At 47.1% G+C, this 13,569-nt stretch overlaps 1 protein-coding gene across 1 annotated transcript in view; it reads right to left on the reverse strand.

Annotated features, from left to right (window-relative positions):
- Nucleotides 1-13,569, reverse strand: part of LOC139267383 (lipoxygenase homology domain-containing protein 1-like) — a 496,361-nt gene that overhangs the window by 121,054 nt on the left and 361,738 nt on the right. Inside the window, exons 32-33 of the mRNA XM_070885678.1 lie at nt 12,377-12,596; nt 11,313-11,467 (exon numbers count right to left, since the gene is read on the reverse strand). Coding sequence (XP_070741779.1) covers nt 11,313-11,467; nt 12,377-12,596 — 375 coding nt within the window. The remainder of the gene's footprint in view (nt 1-11,312; nt 11,468-12,376; nt 12,597-13,569) is intronic.

Consider the following 13,569-nt stretch of genomic DNA (forward strand, 5'->3'; position numbering starts at 1 on the left):
GACCTTCTCTCAAGCATGGGCCTTGTGTGCATTTGTACTGTATAGTAAGGACATATCAGTAACCAGCAGGACGTTTCCTTGCCTATGCTTGACCTAATTTCATGGAATCCAGAGTCAATGTTGAGGACTCCCAGGGCCACTCCCTCCCAAATGTATACCACTGTGATGCAACCTCGGAAAGGGCTGTCCTGCCAGTGGGACAGGACATACCTAGGGATGGTGATGGAGGAGTCTGGGTCATTGGCAGAAAGGTATGATTCTGTGAGTTTGTCTGTGTCAGGTTGTTGCTTGACTAGTCTGTGGAACAGCTCTGCCAATTTTGGCACAAGAACTTTGCAGGGTCGACTGGGCTGGGTATGCCGTTGTCATGTCCAACGTTGGTGCCGAGGTTGATGCCGGGTGGTCTTATTATTATTATTATTTTGTGTAGCGGTTTGTTACAACTGAGTGGCTTGCAGGGCCATTTCAGAGGACAGTTAAGAGTCAACCACATTGCTGTGGGGTCTGGAGTCACGTATAGGCCAGACCAGGTCAGGAGGCAAAAGCATATTAGTGAACCACATTGGTTTCTACAACAATCCATTACTAACACTAGTTTTTTTATTCCAGATTTATTTAATTAACTGAATTTAAATTCCCCAACTGTCATGGTGGGATATGAACTCTATATCTACTCTGTGATTTTGTACACCTCTATCAAATTTCTCAATCTTCTCTGTTCTAAGGAGAAAAACCTTGGCTTCTCTAGTCTATCAACATAACTGAAGTCCCTCATTCCTGGAATCATTCTCATAAATCTTTTCTGCACCTTCCCCAAGGCCTTCACATCCTTCCTAAAGTGTGGTGCCCAAAATTAGAAACAGTACTCCAATTGAGACTGAATCAGTGTTTCATCATAATTTCCACACTTTTGTACTCTATGCCTCTATTTATGAAGCCCAGGATCCCATTAGCTGCCAAATTTAATGGCAGGGCCTGATTTGCGTGGGAAATCTCTGTTTCCCACCCACTGCCAGGCAAACTGACAGGCCAGCTGGCTGTGGGTAGGCCTATGGCAATAGGCCGCAGAGAGGAGAGGGGGGAGTGATTGCGCGGGGGCGGAGGGCTGGCTGGAGGAGCAGGGGCGTGTTGGAGGATCTGATGGGGGTGGGGGGGGAACAATCGGTGACCAGGAACTGCTCAGTGGGAGGTGGGCGGGTGGGGGGGGGTGCTGGTTGGGAACAATTGGGGGCTGGGAGCAGCATGGCGATGGGGGGGGGGGGGGAGGGGCGGGATTGGGAACATTTGATGGATGGAGCGCTCCACTTCTTGGAGCGCAAACGGCAATTTTTTTTAAAGTTTGAAATCGTTAGCATCTGGTGCTAAATTTTCAAACTTTAAAAAATTAACACCCCAAAGTGAATTTCTCCCCCTGTGGCTCTTGAAAGAAGCTAGCTGAGAGGGGGCCGTAGAATTATACAAGATATTGACATCATACAAGATATTAAACAGTGTAGAAGAGATGGGGTCGAAATTGCTCCCCTCTTTAAGGTCCATTACCACCTCTTAGAGGGGTAAGGCCTTTCCAACCGGAGGCAGGCGGATGGGCCAACTCCTCCGAAATTGCCCCTGAGCCGAGGGCGGGAGTTTCTGCCCAGTCGGGAATGTGCCAACCCCTTACCGCCCGGCGGCTACCCCTTTCCGCTCTGCGAGCGAAATTGCCTCTCGGGAGCGAAGCCGCCACCGCTTGGTGCCCCCGACAGCTTTTCTTGGAGGAAAGCTGCCATTGGCGGGGCGGTGCGTCCGCCATTAAAGGGGAATACGCACAGCTGCGGTTGCCATTTTATTTTAATTGTCAGCCGACTCTGAACTCTTCGGTGCAGGACTGCTGGCCTGGCTGAAGCCCTCCCTGGTGGCCCAGTGTGCACCACTAAAGTGGCTGCAGAGCTCACAGCAGCTCGCAGCGGCCCTCCCCTTTAAGTGACCCAACACATCTGCAACACGCTGATGTCATAAGCATCGGATGACATGCTCAGCGCGGCGCTCATGACACCGCCCGCTTTCCGCCCCGTTCCAAAAGCACGTCAGCCCCCAAACACTGCCGCTACGAATTAGAGAAGCAAAAGTGGACAATTTCCCTCTATTCTCCGCCGCATGGATTCGGGCAGAGAATATTTACTTTATTCAAACTATCTGCCCTGTTTGGGGCGGAGGGCAATTTCAGCCCCGATAAATCCAGAGCACTAACTAAAAGAAAGCCATAACAGTGGAATAAAGGGACATAGATTTAAACAAGTGAAAAGTAAATTTAGGATGGATTTTGTAACAATTTCTTCTCACAAAGTGGCCAAAGAGGCGGCCTGTGTGTCACACAATAACAACAACAATCAGTGGATGTAGGATATTTGGTGCAGTCCAGACACACTATGGTGCACCATCTTGCCATCCGGAGGAGACGGGGTCCCCAATGGAGGGCTCTCTATGCGGGAGTCCTCCCTTTATCTATTGGGGACTTGGCCTGGAGGGTGTTGGATGGGGCAGTCCCATGCAATAAGTTTTTAAGTCGGTTCATGGACACCCAAGCCTCCTGCATTTTCTGCGGTCTGGAAGAATCCTTGTTCCACGCGTATGTTCAGTGTGAGGTTGCAGCCCCTCTTCCATTATTTGAGGGGCTGCTCCTCGATTTCTGGTTGCACTTCAGTCTCACACTCCTAATCTTTGGGCAGAGGGGAGCGGGCAGGTCATAGGGCCTCCTCGTAGGACTGCTCCTGGGCCTGGCCAAGAAAGCCATTAACCGGTCCAGGCTGCGGGCGGTTGAGTGGGTTGTTAAGCCCGATTGCCTGCCTCTCTTCCGCAGCTACGTTTGTGCTAGGGTGTCCCTGGAGATGGCGCATGCGATGTCTACTGGTACACCCGTGGCCTTCTGCGAGAGATGGGCACCGGAGGGACTGGAGTGCAGCATCACCCCCGGGAACAGAATTTTAATTGGATTTGGTAAGGTTCCCAGTTGATTTATAAATTTGTGGGTTCTAGTGCTTTTACCAAAAGGGAGCAGTTGGCTTAAAGTTCTGTCGAAAATAGTTGCAGTATATTTGGATTTTCAAAAGGCAATCGATAAGGTGCAATATAAAAGGTTATCACACAAGATAAGGGCTCATGGGGTTGGGGTAATGCATTAGCATGAATAGACAGAATAGATAGACAGAAAGCAGAGAGTAGGGATAAATGGGTCTTTTTTAGGTTGGCTGGCTGTAACTAGTGGGGTGCCGCAAGGATCAGTGCTGGGGCCTCAGCTATTTATAATCTATAATAAGTACCTAGATGAAGGGATCAAGTGTAAAGTATCCAGGTTTGCTGACGTTACAAGCCTAAGTGGGATAGTAAGTACTGAGGAGAACACTAGGGGCTGGATTTTCCACTTTGATGATTTCAGGCTGGTAATGATGGCGGGTCGGTAAAATTTGTGCTTGGGAATAGTTTGTGCTTCAGTCATCAAAATTGGGCAGCTGGGCCCTATGTCCGGGGCGCAGTGCTAAGGGAGGCATTGTACACCTCTCTTTGGGCATTAGCATGGGAAAATCCCAAACTAAAGAGCCGGGCCAGGAGCTACGGAAGTGACAGTCTGGGGAGAAAAAAACAAACCTGATAAAAACCACACAAAAACATTCCCAATACATAGCCCATGCTACCATAAAATAAATCGCAAAAAAAAATTAAAAGAAAAAACAATCACACTTACCTTAGGACTGCATTACTTATCTCTCTGCAGTCGGTATAGCTTGGACTGCCCAATTTCCCAAGTGTTCACTGCGGGGCGCATTGCGAGATGTATGGGAGTCAAAAAGCACACTGGTGTCGCAACTAGTGTTTTTGCACACCGGCTCAACTCTTTTAGGCGGTAATGCTCCGCGCCCCGTCGAAACTGGCATCGAAAGTCCCGGCGAGGCGCTGGAAGTTGGCTGCCCGCCTGGATGTGTTTACCGCCGCCATTGCCACTCCTCCAAGGGCGCTAACAGGGGCGGCAGAAGACCAAAAATCCAGCCCTCAGAATGTAAGGGGGCACCAGGCAGAAGTGCATGAACTTTTGTGTGCCACAATTTTGGAACAAATGCTGAACTGTTGCTCAGGCACTCAAGTTGTATTACAAGGCGATCACCGAATTAGTATAAAAATTGGGGCCCCAAGAATCGAGCGTATAACTGTTGCATGGGCTTCTAGCCTTCTTTTGTACTCACCGCCTGAATTAGGGTGCATTGAGCACCTCAGGCACATTCTCTGAAGTCCCAAGGGACCCCAGCATCCCTTGGGACCACTCTATATAAGCCGGCCCCTAAGGCCTGTTCCTCAATCTGGAGTGTCTTGATAAAGACTAAGGTCACTGTTACTTTAAACTCCATGTGTGCAGTCTCATCTGTGTTAGGAACACAATAACTGGCGACGAGTATACGAATCCAACGCAAAGATGCAGCAAACTGTGGCCATCCTGGAGAAGTTCCAGGAGGGTGAGGACTGGGAAGCCTATGTTGAACGAATAGACCAGTACTTTGTAGCTAACGAGCTGGATAGAGAAGGAAGCACTGCAAAAAGGAGAGCGGTCCTCCTCACGGTCTGCGGGGCACCGACCTACAGCCTCATGAAGAATCTTCTGGCTCTGGTGAAACCCACAGATAAGTCATATGAAGAGCTGTGTACACTGGTTCGGGAGCATCTTAACCCGAGGGAGAGCGTGCTGATGGCGAGCTATCGGTTCTACACGTGTCAGCGATCTGAAGATCAGGAAGTGGCAAACTACGTCGTCGAGCTAAGGCGACTTGCAGGACAATGTAAGTTTGATGGCTAGCTGGAGCAGATGATCAGAGACTTTTTTGTACTGGGCATTGGCCACGAGACCATCCTTCAAAACTTTTGACTGCAGAGACACCGACCCTCAGTAAGGCCATTGCGATAGCACAGGTGTTTATGTCCACCAGTGATAACACCAATCAAATCACTCAGCACACAAGTGCTAGCAATGTTCACAAGTTAACTGGAACTGTGTTTGCGAGCAGAAATGTACAGGGCAGAAACCACAAGTCTGCAACTACCAGCAGGCCTCAGGTGACCCAGATGACTCAGAGTCTTCAACAAAGGATGAAAGCAAGACAATTCATACCTTCTTGGCATTGTGGAGGCTTCCATTCAGCCTATTTATGCCACTTCAAAGGGTATGTTGAAAGAGCTGTGGAACAATGGGGCATCTCCAACGAGCTTGCAGATGAGCTGCAAGCTCTGCAAAACCTGCTAACCACCACGTGGCAGAGGAAGATTGGTCCATGGTGGATCAAAGCAATTTTGAGCCTCAGAAAGAGGAAGCAGATGCTGAAGTACACGGGGTGCACACATTTTCGATGAAATGTCCACCTATAATGCTAAATGTAAAATTGAATGGCATACCCGTAGCCATGGAACTGGACACTGGCGCTAGCCAATCCATCATGAGTAAAAAGATGTTTGAAGACTGTGGTGCAACAAGGCACTCAGACCAGCCCTGAGCCCCATCCACACGAAACTGAGAACGTACACCAAAGAACTCATCACTGTCCTGGGCAGCGCCATGGTCAAGGTCACCTAAGTGGGCACGGTGCATGAACTGCCACTCTGGATTGTCCCGCGCAATGGCCCCACACTGCTTAGAAGGAGCTGGCTGGGCAAAATCCGCTGGAACTGGGATGACATCCGAGCGCTATCACATGTCGATGAGGCCTCATGTACCCAGGTTTTTAACAAATTTCCTTCCCTTTTTGAGCCAGGCATTGGAAACTTTTCCGGGGCGAAGGTGCAGATCCACTTAGTCCCAGAGGCACGGCCCATTCACCACAAGGCTCGAGCGGTACCTCACATGCTGAGAGAGAGAGTGGAAATCGAGCTGGACAGGCTGCAACGCAAGTGCATCATCTCCCCAGTGGAATTCAGCAAGTGGGCCAGCCCGATTGTTCCAGTACTCAAAAGTGATAGCACGGTCAGGATTTGCAGCGATTATAAAGTAACTATTAATCCTTTCTCGCTACAGGACCAATACCCGCTACCTAAGGCAGACAACCTATTTGCGACGCTGGCAGGAGGCAAGACGTTCACCAAGCTTGACCTGACTTCGGCCTACATGACGCAGGAGCTGGAGGAGTCTTCGAAGGGCCTCACCTGCATCAACACGCACAAGGGACTGTTCATCTACAACAGATGCCCGTTTGGAATTCGGTCGGCTGCAGCGATCTTCCAGAGAAACATGGAGAGCCTACTCAAGTCGGTACCATGCACGCTGGTTTTTCAGAATGACATATTGGTCATGGGTCGGGACACCGTTGAACACCTACAAAGCCTGGAGGAGGTCCTCCAGTGACTGGATTTCGTAGGGCTGTGGCTGAAGAGGTCGAAATGCGTCTTCATGGCAACAGAAGTAGAGTTTTTGGGGAGAAAGATCGCGGCGGACGTCATTCAGCCTACAGACGCCAAGACAGAGGCTATCAGGAAAGTGCCCAGGCCACAGAATGTCACGGAGCTGTGGTCATTCCTGGGACTCCTCAACTATTTTGGTAACTTCCTACCGGGGTTGAGCACCCTTTTAGAGCCCCTACATGTGTTATTGCGTAAAGGTGAGAACTGAGTATGGGGAAAAAAACAAGTAATTGCTTTTGAGAAAGCCAGAAACATTTTATGCTCCAACAAGCTGCTTGTATTGTATAACCCTTGTAAAAGACTTGTGCTAGCATGTGATGCATTGTCGTACAGAGTCGGGTGTGTATTACAAGCCAACGTTGCGGGGAATTTGCAACCTGTCGCCTATGCCTCCAGGAGCTTGTCTAAGGCCGAGAGGGCCGACAGCATGATTGAGAAAGAGGCATTAGCGTGTGTGTTCGGGGTAAAGAAAATGCATCAGTACCTGTTTGGTCTCAAATTGAGCTGGAAACCGATCACAAGAACCTCATATCTCTGTTTGCTGAAAACAAGGGGATAAATACTAATGCCTCAGCCCGCATACAAAGGTGGGCACTCGCGCTATCAGCGTATAACTATACCATCTGCCACAGGCCAGGTACCGAGAACTGTGCGGATGCTCTTAGTCGGCTACCATTGCCCACCACGGAGGTGGAAATGGCGCAGCCTGCAAACTTGTTGATGGCGGCGCAGCCCACAGACTTGTTGATGGTCATGGAAGCGTTTGAAAATGATAAATCACCTGTCACGGACTGCCAGATTAGGATTTGGACCAGCCAAGATCCTCTGCTGAACCTAGTAAAAAACTGTGTCCTGCATGGGAGCTGGGCCAGCATCCCCGTTGAAATGCAAGAGCTAATCAAGCCGTTCCAGCAGCGAAAGGATGAGCTGTCCATTCAGGCAGCCTGCCTGTTGTGGCGTAACTGTGTAGTGCTACCAAAAAAGGGCAGGGAGACGTTCATCTTGGATCTCCACAGTGCACACCCGGGTATAGTAATGATGAACGCGATAGCCAGATCCCACGCGTGGTGGCCCGGTATCGACTCTGACTTAGAGTCCTGTGTACGGCAATGCAGCGTATGTGCTCAGTTGAGCAACTCGCCCAGAGAGGTACCACTAACTTCGTGGTCCTGGCCCTCCAGACCACGGTCGAGGATCCATGTCGACTATGTGGGCCCGTTTCTTGGAAAAATGTTCCTAGTGGTGGTGGATGCTTTTTCAAAATGGATTGAACGTGAAATAATGTCGGGAAGCACCGCCACCACCACCATTGAAAGCCTGAGGGCCATTTTGCCACCCACGGCCTGCCTGACATACTGGTCAGTGACAACGGGCCATGTTTCACCAGTGCCGAATTTAAAGAATTCATGACCTGCAATGGGATCAAACATGTCACCTCTGCCCCGTTTAAACCAGCCTCCAATGGGCAGGCAGAGCGGGCAGTACAAACCATCATACAGAGCCTTAAATGAGTCACAGAAGGCTCACTCCAAACCCGCCTGTCCCGAGTACTGCTCAGCTACCGCACGAGACCCCACTCACTCACAGAGGTGCTCCCGGCTGAGCTACTCATGAAAAGGACACTTCAAACCCAACTCTTGCTGGTTCACCCCAACCTGCATGATCAGGTAGAGAGCAGGTGGCAGCAACGAAATGTAAATGATGGTCGCGCCACTGTGTCACGGGAAATTGACCTGAATGACCCTGTGTATGTGCTAAACTATGGACATGGTCCCAAGTGGATCGTGGTGATAGCTAAAGAAGGGAGTAAGGTGTTTGTAGTCAAACTAGACAATGGACAAATTTGCAGAAAGCACCTGGGCCAAACGAGGCTGCGGTTCACAGACTGCCCTGAACAACCCACAGCAGACACCATCTTTTTCGAGCTCCTCGTCATCCTCTTCCTCTCTCTCCTGAGGTGGAGCATCAATCCATTCTGGCAATTCTTGGCCCCTCCTGATAGCCAGTTTGTGCAGCATGGAGCACACAACCACAAATTTACCTACTTGCTCAGGGTTGTATTGTAGCTCCCCTCCTGAGTGGTCCAGACATCTGATGTGCTGTTTAAGCAGTTATTGTTTTGTGGACCACATTGCGTGTGTCTCTGTGGCTCTGGTTGTATCGCTTCTTGGCCTCGGTGTGGGTGTCACGCAGCGGGGGTCATCAGCCAGGTGGCTAGGCCATATCGGTTATCACCAAGCATCCCACATTGTCCTTGTGGCTGACTCTTAAAGATGTCAGACACAGCGCTCTCGCGCAGGATGTGAGCCTCATCGAAGGTGCCCGGATATTTTTCATTCACTGACATGATGATCTGGTTGTGGTCGACAACTAGTTGGACCTTCAGGGAGTGAAATACTTCTCTGTTACAAAAACGCTCTGGGTCCTGAGAAGATGCCCGCATGGCGATATGAGTGCACTGTATAGCTCCCTGCGCCCTGGGGAATTTACCAATGCTCCAGCCCTGTCAGCCTGAGCCTCTGTGGTCATGGGGAAGCTGATAAAAGTCCATCCTTCTCGCGTACAATGCCTCCGTGACCTGTCTAATGCAGAGATGGGTTGCATGGTGAGACAGAGTGGAAATCTCGACCTCGGAGGCCCGAAAGGAACCGGACGCGTAGAAAGACAGTGCCGCGGTGACCTTGACCTCGACTGACACTGACGTGCTGATGGCAGGCTGCATATGTGGCCTGATGAGCTCACATATTTCATTGATCACCACCTTGTGGAAACGCAGTCTCCGAAGGCAGGTGTAGTCGGACACGTCGAGGTAAGACCTCTTTTCCCTGTACATGCAGGGTGAATATGGTCTGGCCCTCCTCCTCATTCTTGCACATCTTAAATTGGGGACATAATGATGTGCATCACACATTTAACCATCTGCACTCTGCAGCATCTGCGTATTAATCGATGCAGACTGAGAAATGGCTGGTCCTATTGCAATAAAAGTATAATAGCGATTGATCAGAAGCAATAATTTCCTCACGAAAATACATCTAGAGTAAATCCCCAATGGTCCAGAGTCTGAAAATATGTCTGTTGAGATGGTCACTTCACCTGAGAACTCCAGAGTCGATGCAAACTCCCCCGAAGTTGAAGCAGCCTTTTGAATGAAATGACCTGCGATTTAAAAAATGGCAGCCACACTACTGGCTTTAGTTCAGAACAGTTCCACTTTTTCTGGGCAGTTTTTGGGTGAGCGATTGTGGGCGATGTGTGTGTGAGGTGCTGAAAGTGAGGCTGGGCGATCTCTTGGGTGTTAGTTTCGCCAAATGTGTTCTTTACGACAAAAAAAAATGGGCGGCCGGTATTATTGAATCTCGGTGTTAATTCCGTGTGGAAAGTAACACTGGGCGATATCATGGGCATTGATTTCGCCCATTCTGATGATTCCGCCCAAAAAAACGGGCGGGCAGTATTATTTTTTCCCGGCGTTACGCACATGGGGAAAGTAACACTCGGCGATAAGTTTCCGAAAAATGCCCGTCAGTTTCCATTTTGTGGCTAAATGGGCGATATATGGGCACTATACGTCATTTCAGCGGTAAAATGGACGTTGAGTGGACGTTAAGCATGCAAAGAACATGGAAAGTCTAGCCCTTAGAGTTCTAAGTCATGAAGTCAGACTCACAGCATTAAATTTGCTTTCATTCAAAAAGAACCCTGAGGAGACTTGATTCATGTTTTTAAACTGTTCAGAGGAATGGATAATATAGATAGATGCAAGGAGTACGCTTAGGTTCAACTGTGAATACAGCACGAGAGAACAAGATTCAGGCAAAACGTGAAATTTAAGGGAATTTATTTTCCTGATGGGTAGTGGATATGTAAAATAGACTCCCAGCAAAAGCAGTTAATCCAGTGTGAACTAATAGCTTTGGAAAAAAAATGGAACAAACATCTAATTTGGAATACATTTGGCATAAAAGTGTAAGGCTAAATTTACCAAGTCCTGCACTCCCAGTTGGGAACCATGCTCTAAAGTCTCTTGCCAATCATCAATGAAGTAATGGAAAGTGTCATCAAGCAACACCTGCTCCACAATGACCTGCTCACTAATGCTCAGCTCAAGTTCTGACAGCACCACTTGGCTCCAGACCTCATCACAGCCTTGAATGCAAGAGCTAAATGCCAAGGGAGAGGGGAGAGTAGCTGCCATCAACATCAAAGCAGCATTCAACCTAGTATAGCACCAAGGACACCGAGTAAAACTGAAGTCAATAGGGGTCAAAAGGAAAATCTTCCAATACCTTGAGTAATACCTGATGAAAAGGAAGATGTTCATGGTTGTTGAAGACCAGTCTTCACAGCCCTAAGATATCACTGCAGAAGTTTCACAAAGAAAATGTCCTTGGCCTAATCATCTTCATTGCTTCGTTAATAATCTTTTCCCCATCATAAGGTGTTGGTTTGCCATTGATTCTGCAGTTTCAGCTCGACTCACTACTCTGCCGATAATGAAGAGTCCACCCCAGCAGAGATTTACTAGAACATGGAGAGCTTTACTACATCGAATTGTTGTGGCAGAGATCATTGCATATTTTAAGGGAAAATAAGTTAACTATTTGAAGCAGAGGAAGATACAAAGCTATGCAGAAATGGCTTGGTTTTGGGCTTAGTTTTGGATTGATTTAGCAAAGAGCTGCACAGACGTGATGAGTGAATGGCCTCCTTCTGTGCAGTAAATTTCTATTCCACTACAGTGAATAATGGAGTTTTTGAACAAATTATGCTGAAATATAGTTTCTACATTACATCAATTAGAATAACATGCCATACCAATAAAAATAAAATATCTGCTTTACCATTTGTTCTTGGAGAACACAAATTATTTGTGCATTTAATAGTTATTTTGTTGTTACCTGCTGTTTTTGGAACTTTTTCTGATTGTTTTGAGGCTTGTGCATTTTTCGTTTGCCTATGTCTCCTCTTTCACCATATATGTTGATGTAGACATTAGCATCTGTCTCTGCTCCAGGTTTATTACCAGTAAACACTTGAATATGATAAAACAGTACTGTCCCATTTAAACAAAAGAAAAGGTCATTAAAACGGGAAAACCAGAAATGTAAGTGCCAAAAATCACATACTGAATCCACTTATTACATTCTATAACATCTTCTTCAATGAGAAACATCTCTACCATCATTAAATCATGTGAAATTATTTAGCAGTTCTGGTGGACTCCCACCCTATTTTCTGCAGGAATTTGCTGGGACTTGGATACACAGGATTCAGGCCTTAACTTTGAGATTTCATTTGAGATTTGAGAGGGCCTCGTAATTGGCGGAACCTCCATCCATCCTTCACAAGGCCATCGCATCAGCGAGGGTGGGGACTCCATTTGTTGGAAGTTCCTGTATCCTCAGCCTCGCAGGGATCTGGATAAGGTTACACTGTTTAGAAGAGGTGTACCAACTTCCTGAAGGTGCAGGTGGGCCCCACAAGGGGGTAACAGACTGATAAAACTTGCAGATTTAAAAAAATTAAACACAGTTTGCTTACAGAGCTGGGTGCTCTTCAAAGCTTTCTGCGAGAACTTGTCACTTCCTTACAACAGGAAACTGGTGTCATATTTTATAGCTGGTGAGGGAAGGGGAGACCGGAGACGTGCCTACAGTGGCTTAGGTGCCCACAGGTCCAATGTAAATGAAGTGTCCTTCGTTGGACCCCATGAACTCCAGCTGCATCAGTGCTGGAGGCGACTGATGCAATCATAGAATGGTACAGCACAGAAGGAGGCTAATTGGCTTATTGTGCCTGTGCCGGCTCTTTGAAATAGCTATCCAATTATTCCCACTACCCTACCCCTGCAAAATTTTCCCTTTCAAGTATTTATCTAATTCCCTTTTGAGTTTTGGGTGTGATCCAAGTGCCAATATTATGGGCAGTGGGATAGCAGTATAGCAAAGACAGAGACACTTACCTGGAAGGTACTTTTCTCCTAGTTTGGCAATAGGAAATTCCCTCCATATATCTCCATCATCTTGATTCTCATCTAGCCAACGGTTTACAGGAAGACTGATAACTCGTCCAGTATTAAGCTCCTTCAGCTTTACATCGTCTAGAAACCAGCCAGGTTTTCCCGTACTATTGTCATGGCCTATGCGAATTTTATATAACTCCCCAAGATCAATTAGATTAATCTGAGCAAACAAAACACGAAAAGTACCATCTAATAAAACATGCAATTAACCGACAAAACAATTTGTATGACTGAATCTAACACGATCTTAGAAGAATGTTTGGACCAATATAATGCTGCCTGAATGTCTTCCCTGGTATTACCAGTACTACTGTAAACTACTGTAAAAAGATCTTGAGACCAAAATCGTAAATTCAGCCCTTAGTGATATCTCAATGAGGGGCACTTGTCAAAAGCAAGTTACCTAAAGCTTGGTTGTCAGCAACCTCCAATGGGTGAACTATAGTAATACTTTGCATTTGTTGCTAAAACATCCTTTACTTTAAGATTTCCACGATCAGCTTTGCAGCTATTGGAGACAATCTTGTAAAGGAAACAAATGACATAAGTGCTACAGATGCAACAAGTCTCCCCTTGAGAGGTTTTACTGGGGTACCTCTGACCGCTGGGGGTCTCCACTGGGAATAAAAAACAGCTACTTCATTGATACATAGGTTAGGCCGTGAGTGACCTGTAAGTACGGTGCATTACCCCAGTCCCCACTTAGAAATCATTTCTAAGTTTTTCATATTGATAGGGAGGTCGGTGTATATTTACTTAAAAAAATGTTTATGCATACTTGTCAATTAAAAAAAATAATACAGCACTAATAATACATCAATATAGGTTGCTATGAACTTGACCATCATTCCCAGTGACTATTTGGCACAAAAGTCTTTGTTATTTATTAACTGAATATTCGATGTGGCCCTTTGTAGTATGCAGATAAAGCATTTTATTTTTCTTTGTGGGTTTTATGAGTAGGGGGTCAAATGATGAAACAGCTGGTGCATATGAATCATTTATCACAATAGAATGGAAATGTGAACCACACAGAAAAAGAGGAGACACAAGGTTAAATTTAGCAAGTTAGCAAGAAAGGAGGTGAGGTGGAACATTTTACTCCAAAGGGTTTAAGTTGTGGAATATACTAC

Source organism: Pristiophorus japonicus, chromosome 1 (genome assembly GCF_044704955.1).
Source record: "Pristiophorus japonicus isolate sPriJap1 chromosome 1, sPriJap1.hap1, whole genome shotgun sequence".
Taxonomy (NCBI): domain Eukaryota; kingdom Metazoa; phylum Chordata; class Chondrichthyes; family Pristiophoridae; genus Pristiophorus; species Pristiophorus japonicus.